The 8431-nt window shown below is 48.5% G+C and overlaps 1 protein-coding gene across 1 annotated transcript in view; it reads left to right on the plus strand.

The window, feature by feature from the left end:
* SMAD6 (SMAD family member 6) overlaps positions 1-7403 on the plus strand; it is a 28940-nt gene extending 21537 nt beyond the window's left edge. The window contains exon 4 of the mRNA XM_085233847.1: positions 6500-7403. Within this exon, the coding sequence (XP_085089973.1) occupies positions 6500-7041 (542 nt within the window). The 3' untranslated portion in view covers positions 7042-7403. The remainder of the gene's footprint in view (positions 1-6499) is intronic.
* Positions 7404-8431: the final 1028 nt, after the last annotated feature.

The following is an 8431-nucleotide window of genomic DNA, read 5'->3' on the forward strand; positions in this document are numbered from 1 at the left end:
GTTGCTTTTGTTTCTCAGGCTGCCATGGAAATGTCCCCCCATCCCCCCAGCCCTCTCCACGCGCCTCATGCACTGGCTCCGTTGCCCGCCAGACCCTATTTTTTGAACTAATTTAATTAATTAACCCAGCGCAAGTGTTCTTCTGAGTTAATCATCTGCTGGGTTAACGAATTAAATCGGCTCATGAAAGAGGCTGGGGGGCACCAAAGCTCTGGTCCAAGGAAAGGGCTGCAGGAGGAAGAGGAGATCACCAGGACCTCCTGCTGGGGATGGAGGAGCTGGGACCCTTTTGGCCACGATGGTGGTGACACCAGATGAATCACGACAGGAGATCACACTCTTATTTTATTATGGGCGTAAGCAAGGCTGAACCTCTGTGTCTCTGCCAGCCCTGCAAACCAGCAGCCTGGCAGAGAGTTTGGTGGTTTTAACATAGGGAAGGTGTAGTGTGCTGTCCCTGTGAGTGGCTGTAGCTGTTGGCTGGAGACATTTCCAGGGAGTGAGTTTGTCTTGGTTAAAGCTGGGATATTCAAGCACTCTTCAGTGATTCTGGACGTGAAGGAGAAAGGTGCAGGAAGAAGCTGACAGCTGTCCAACCTCCTGCTCCCATCCAGCTGCCTTCTCCCGTTCTGCTGCCCATTGTCCTCCTGTAGCTTCTTGAGTCATCCAGAAAGGGATGGAGCTGCACTTGTCCTCATGAGGACTTCTGCTGGGGGGCAGACCTGCTGCCTCCATACCTCAGATGCTACAGAAGCACCATGGGATGGCTGCCTCCATCCGTTTGCAGGTGGACTTTGGCTGTTATTTTACATACATGTGGTAGAGCCAACATTGGAGTGCTCCTGTGGGCTGATGAAGCAGCTGCTAGCCAAGACATGGAGCATGAAAAGCTGGGAAATTGTCTTCAGAATCCCACCCCAGTGATCCCAGCGAGGGATGGACGGACAGGACAGTTGGCACAAGGGCTGTCCCAGCCTGGGCATCCTGTTCTGCTGCTGGCTGCAGCTGTGGGCTCATAGGGAGCTGGGTGACACATTCCAGCTGAAACTTGTAAGGCTGAGGTATTTTAAGTATATTGGCTTAGCAAGAATGGTTGTGAGCTTTGCAGGGGCAGATTGACAATTAATTTATTTTTTTTTTTTCTTTGCAGGGCCATAAAAATTCCATTTATGCTGTGGAAAGTTTTAACCTCTTCCTTACCCCAGGAGCTTGTTTCTAAGGGCATTAATCAGGGCTTTGAGCTGATGGCTCCCCAGTGAACTGTTAAAAGCTTTTTGGGAAATGTGTGTGTTCCTTGTGCCAGGCTTTTTATCTGGACCTCGTTCACACTGAGCCATCCTCCTGCCATGTGCTGGGCTACAAACGTGCTCCTGGGCTGCAGGAAAGAAGGCTGAATTTGTATCTAATAGAGCTCGTAAAATGGTGGGAAGATCTTGGCCATTGGGCATCAGGCATGCTTGAGCATGGGGCCATGGGAGTGAGTGATTCAGGAGTGCTGCAGAGAGGTGGGACGTGAACGTGGGACACGAGCAGAGTGCTACCACACGTGTGATTGTCCCACTTCATCCCCTCAGCAGCCAGCTGGGCTCCTCCAGGTGCCCAGACATGCTTGGAGTCACCACCATGTTTGGGGCTTGCAGAGAATTTTTTTTGCATGCGTTCCTCTCCTTGGGTGACTTGCCAGTGTGTTTTGAACAAGCCACAAACAAGATGGCCGTGGAGGGGAGGCTGCTGCTTTTGGTGGGCTGTGTTTGAAAAACCAACCTGTGTGATTCAGGGCTGTTTCACGAGGAATTGGTACAAAAATAGGAATGTTCCTCAAAGCAGTAAGTGAACAGAATACCATGGCATGCCGCTGGGGTGGTACTTGGGGCCGCTGGGGCACCACATCCATTTTCACCCCTCTTCTCTTATTTGCAGCCATATATCATTGAGGCCCCGTTGTCACCAAGGGCTGATGCAGCAGGGTTGTTGGGTCAGTGTTTCAGTGGCACACCTGGTCTGCCCATGGTTCCCATCCTGCCCTTAAGTGCAGCATCGTGCAGCGGGCAAAGACTGCACTGTGTTGTGTTTTGGAATAACCATCTTTCTGTTTTTCTCTTGTCACAAACTGCTTTGAATTGTCTGAGTGGCTTCGTGTGCTCTCAAATGACAAACACCCCACACCTCCACTTATCTTCTTTACCTCCATGTTCAGCAGGGAGCAAGTGCAGCGTTTGCTTTCTGCATGCCTTCTCCTACCTGGCTCCCATTTGCCTGAGACCATTTCCCCATGAAGTTCTGGTTTTGATTCCCCCCTCTCGCTTCCTATCTTGTTTTTTTAATCTCAGATTGTTTGAATTTCCTTCTGGATGTGCCTGCTGCAAGGCAGTGCTGCAACAGAGGAAATGGTGACTGGGAGGAACGAGCCCATGAGTAAACAAGAGCCAGAGTTTGAGTCTGTGCATGGGATCGATGGAGGTGGCTTTGATGGGGGAGATAGCCCTGACGCCAGCCAAAATGTAGCTGTGAGTTGGAGCTGCCTACAATGATAGTTGTTAGAAATGTGGTGTGTACCATCGAGGGCAGCACGGCAGGACTAAAATGTTTTTCTTTCTACAAAAAGAGGGGCAACAAGCACGCCTCTGTTCCAGAGAAGAAGGAAAGGAAAAAAAAAAAAAGTGTGTTTTCTAGTCTTTGCATAAAGGGCAGCGTGGAAAAAGAGGAGAAAAAATGGAATATTTATTTAAATTGCAGAGGGCTTGCTTTTCTGCCGGCCGCCCCTGCTGTCTGCTGAGTGGTAGCGGCTAATAGCTGGAGGGGAAACTAATACTTGGCAGTGGATAAGACACAGCACAGGCCCCCTTGTATGAGGGGCTTGCTAAAGTGCTTGCTTTATGTCAGGGCTGTAAGATGAGTTCATCTTCCCAGGGTTTGTTTGAGTGCACCAGGAGATAAAAGGAGGTGAGGAACCCAGCCCGGCACCGGGAGGGTCCTTGGGGCAGAGCTTCTCCAATGAGATCGAGCTATTTCTTCTCAGAGTGTTTTATTTGTGCACTAATAAGGCATCTCATAGTTTAGATGCATTGAAGCACAAGATGTTAAAAGCCTTTCCCTGTTTTGAGCGCGTGATATATCAGCGTTTTTATCAAAATGTTTGCCAGTTCCTGGAAAGCAGATGTGGCACTTTGGGGACGCCCAAAGGCAGATGTTCCTGTGGCATAGGTGCTGCTTTCCTCCTGCTTTGCTCTCCCCCACTGGGTACCTTAACTCACAAAACACCTTGGGAACCACCGGGGGCATGGTCTAGGGAGGGACATGCGTGGTGGGGGGGGTTGAGGTTGAACCTGGTGATCCTAGTGGTCTTTTCCAGCCTTAATGATTCTATGATTCTACTCCCCTAATTAATTCAACTGATGGGGAAACCTGAGTTTTGAAGTTAACTCATTCATAAAGGAAAGGAAATTTGGAGACGAAGTGGGAGTTTCTAAAAAGCGGGATGAGAAGAGAAAACCTCCCTACCTGATGGGCGTGTGGGGCTCCACGGAGGCTGGGAGGTTAAGCAGATGCAGAGCTCAGTAATTGCTACCAGCCTTTGGGCCCCAGATGAAAATCTCCAAGCTCATCTATGGCCCCTCCAGCAACACTTGGATGGGACAGCAGCAACATTTGGCATTTGGGAAGGGTTTGGGAATGGTACTGGGGGCAGCTCAGCTATCTTACGTTCCAGCGGAGGGGTGATTGTTAGTGTTACGATGTACCTGCTGGTGAAATTTGGGTGCTCAGCACCTTTCCTGCCTGCTGTCCCGCTGTTCTCATCAGTTCGGAACTCTGTCAAATATTTCAAAATGTGGGATTACTTGCTTTCTAAAGAGCAAAGCACTTTGGCATCTGCATGGCGGTAGACCAAGGGTTGCTACTGGTTTTCATCCATGCCAAGCTCTTCATTTCAGAGGGTTGTGCAGATGTGGCTGAGGACAGTTTTGCTTCAGGAATGTTTAGCTCAGTAAGTCTGTTGGGGTCAGGTTTGTGATAATGCCATAAGTTTGGTAAATGTAGTTTTTGCAACTACTGTAGAAGTGCTGCACAGAAACTCCTAAACCTTTTGTCACCAGATCTCAATGTGTCACATGGGCACAAGGAATCTGATGTTTTCTAATCCAGAATTAGATGTGACTCTCCTCCTCCAAACCTCCTTGTTCCCATGGCTGGTCCTTTGCAAGGCAGCATGATGTATTTTTGCAAGAGTCAGATCCAGACAGCATTGACAAGGATCAGTGAATTGATGAGCATGGATATGACACATTGATCCTGCAGTTACCAGTCATTACCCTGTTGAGAGCATTGGGTTGTTCACTTGGGCAGCCAAAGATATCTGGGATGGAGAAGGAAATGCCAGTCCTTGTCTAAAGAGTAAGAAATGGGAAAAACCTTTGTGTTGGCTGATCTTTGTTGTTAGCAGAGGGCAGCGTTGGGAAGAACTTATTGCAGCATGGCAGTGAATGGTTTCCAGCCCCTTAGGGAAATGGGTGACCTGTCATTCCCTTGTTGCTTTGCCACGTGTTATTGGTGCTTGGGTGCATCACTTCCTCAGGGGTGTTTTGATATTGAACCTCAGTATCCCTAAATAGAGCCCACCTCTAGCATGGTCCTCCTTTATCTTGGCCATCTATGTAGGGCTTAACTGCAGGGCACACGTTTTCCCATGGCTTCAAGAGACACAGTGCATCCTGGAGCACAATAGCTCCAGTATTAGGGGGCAGAGATGATGTTTTTCTCCTGTGTGGCAGTTGGACATAAATGCAAGTAAACTTTTCCCAGTGGGGCTGAAGTCTGTTACTGCTTCAGGATTTCTTTCCTGGTTCTGGAGAAAACACACATCAAACTGGGGCAGTTGGCACCCATATGGGGCTTTAAAAATAGTTGCAGCAGGCAGTGGGGAGAGAGAAGGGGATCTGGCATTTTAGGGGAGGTTTGGACCGTATGGTGGGCTTGGTTGGGGACCAGGAGCATTGTCCACAGCCAAGGGCATCCCGCCAGCTTTGCTGCCTCCTTGCTTGCCCAGTGACCCCACCTCCCTCCCCTTAAATTTGCACAGTTACAATTCAAGTTAAATTCTAACAAAGCCGCTTAATTCAAAGATTGCTAATGGGGAGGAGAGCCCATTACCCTCCAGGGGAATTTGAGCCTGAAAAGAAATGGGGCTGCGGGGATGTGCTTGAAATCCTGTGCATCAATGGGGTCTGTGAAGCAAAATAATGGCATCACTCCACGTGTGAGTTAATCGGAGCTGATGGCACGGATGCAGAGGGGTCAACAGGCCACAGGCGCGTGATATATTGTCAGGGAGCTTAATGCAGGGCTGGCTCATTGCAGAGCTCCTTGTTGAAATCCAAGAGCAATTTTCTTTTAACTGGAGGTGGGAGTGAGGCTAATGTCCAGCAAGAGGTTAATTCGCCCTCTCCGGAGCTGAGGTTCCCATGTTCCTTCCGGGGGCACCATAAATACTGCAGTGAGCTCTGAGCAAATTTCTGGCAATGTGTGTCCCTCCCATCTTCCTTGAACGTAATTCCTAGAAAGAGAAGATATTTCTTGTTCTGGAGACAATTCCAGTGGCTCTGTAGGATGACATATATAGTTCAGAGAAACTACTCCCCATTGGCATGAAATGCCTTCTCAAGTTTCATGCTCCTGTGGGAATGCTTGCATTGCTGTCGAAGAATATTGCATAGAGGAGATACTGCTAGATCGTTCATCCAGATATTTCATGGACATCTTCAGCATTGTGGCTCGATGAATGCTGGCTTTTGGAAATGAGGGTGTGGCACCATGGGATGCTGGAGGATCTTGGGGACCTGCCAGGCCCAGGGATGGCTGAGCTGTGGTGCAGCTGTTGGGATGTCATGGCGCTATGGGCTTTCGGTGCTGGAATCTCAGGGGGTGGTGACACACTGGAACAGGTTGCCCAAGGAGGTTGTGGATGCTCCATCCCTGGAGGCATTCAAGGCCAGGCTGGATGTGGCTCTGGGCAGCCTGGTCTGGTGGTTGGAGACCCTGCACACAGCAAGGGGGTTGAAACTGGATGATGATTGTGATTCTTTTCAACGCAGGCCACTCTATGAATTCTGTGAAAGGGGCAAGTCTTGAGTACATGGGATTCTGACATATGGAGGCAGGATTGAGCAGTAAATAAGACAGAAGGAAGTGTTGAGCTCCATGGGATCTGGAGAGCGGGCCACTGAATCACCAGACTTTGCTTGAGCCTTCCTTCCTGGTGGCATTTGCCATAATTTATTAAATAGAAGCTTTGGGTTACGGACAAGCTTTGGGTTAGAGATGTTAGTTGATGACAAGCTTTGGCTTGATGACGAGCTTTGGGTTGAAGGACAAACCTTGAGCTGAACTCAAGTTCTGTTCACGTGAACAGAGCTTGTGGGTGGGAATAGCCCACTTGCCCTCAACGCCTGTCTAATCCGAGGTGATCAGAGCAAACCTGACCTCTGCTCTTCGTTCCCCACAGATGCCAGCACGTCGCCCGATGCCGTGAAGAGGAGCCATTGGTGCAACGTGGCCTACTGGGAGCACCGGACGCGCGTCGGCCGCCTCTACACAGTGTACGAACAGTCTGTCAGTATCTTTTATGACCTACCTCAAGGAAACGGCTTCTGCCTCGGACAGCTAAACCTGGAAAACAGGAGCGAGACTGTGAGAAGGACTCGAAGTAAAATCGGTTACGGGATTTTACTTAGCAAAGAACCGGACGGTGTGTGGGCTTACAATCGCAGCGAGCATCCCATCTTCGTCAACTCCCCGACACTGGACATCCCCAACTGTAGGACTTTGATCGTGCGCAAGGTGATGCCGGGCTATTCCATCAAGGTGTTTGACTACGAGAAGTCCTGCCTCTTGCAGCACACTGCAGAGCTGGATTATGCAGACGGGCCCTACGACCCCAACAGCGTGCGGATCAGCTTCGCCAAGGGCTGGGGGCCGTGTTACTCCAGGCAGTTCATCACATCTTGCCCGTGTTGGCTGGAGATCTTGCTCAGTAACAATCGATAACAGTCAGCCTCTGACAAAAGGAAAACAAAAAAGAAAGACACAGACTATCCCAAATATCATCTACCTAGATTTAATATAAAGTTTTATATATTATATGAAAATATATATTATACTTGTAATTATGGAGTCATTTTTACAATGTAATTATTTATGTATGGTGCAATGTGTATATGGACAAAAAACAGAAAATGCACTTTGGCTTATATAATTCTTTCAATACAGATTTAAAGAAAAAAAAATTATACAGCAAAAATAGGAGAGAAAAGTCCTAATTTTGATGTATGGTTTTTTTGAAATATTATTAATACCCAGACAAAAAGCTAATACCAGTCACTCATTGATAATAAAGTATTCGCATTATAGGGGGGGGTTTTAATTGTCTTTTTTTTTTTTTTTTTTTTTTTTTGGTCTTTTTTTTCCCTGACTGAAGCTCAGAGCAGCGTTTGCTCAGGCACTCTGCAGTCAGGTGGGATTTGCAGAGGGGTGACCACTGTCTCCCATCTGAGCCAGGTCCCTACAAAGCTGTACATCAGTGTTTGACAGGCTGCAGTTGTCTCCAAGAGGAAGGAAATGAGGAAAATGAGGACAGTTTAAGAGAAGAGAGCAAGCAGAATGTGAGAGAGAAAACTCCCATAGCTCTGATGACACAAAGCATGATGGAGACACGGTGATGATGGAGACACGATAAATAGGTGTGTGCCTGTTCATGTTTGTGCAAGTCAATGGGTCACAGTGCTGGTGTGAAGAGCAGAGCAGACAGCCCTAAAGGCTGCCCAGTAGGACCAGTTTGTGACCACCTCACACACGTATCACCCCGCTGACTCCGGAACCTCCTGGACACATTCAGTGGTTGAGAGTTGGGTGGATCCTCACCTGGAGACGTGGTACAAGCATGGGTACATTGGGCAGAGCCTGACCTCGTGTCACTAGTGAAGTTCCTTGCTGTATTGTTTATGGCCAGTGACTGGTGTTGCCAAGTTCTATTACAAATCCATGTGTATTTACTCCTCCTGGAGTCCAGTGACTTCAGAAGCACCGTGGCTTTCATTATCAAGGGAATGGTTTTGTAGCTTTATGGAGAAAAACGTGCCATGAGACCTCCGTAGTGGGTCAGAACTCGGCGACTAAACCAAGGCCTAAACTTACAGAAGATGGCTCCTGCCGTACCTCAGGGTTCTTCCAGCAGCCACCAATGAGGCAGGCTTGGAAAAGGGACCCACAGGAAAGGCGCAGACCTGGCACAGACATCAGGGAGAGGCACGAGCAGGAATGTCGCAATGATGTTTCCGCAGATCATTTCTCAAATTATAACCATACTTGAAATGATACGTAATTGGGACCACATTGGTTGAGTTCACGCAGCATCAGTGCTAATGCTGACATCATTAAT

This window comes from Meleagris gallopavo, chromosome 12 (assembly GCF_905368555.1).
Source record: "Meleagris gallopavo chromosome 12, MGAL_WU_HG_1.1, whole genome shotgun sequence".
Taxonomy (NCBI): Eukaryota; Metazoa; Chordata; class Aves; order Galliformes; family Phasianidae; genus Meleagris; species Meleagris gallopavo.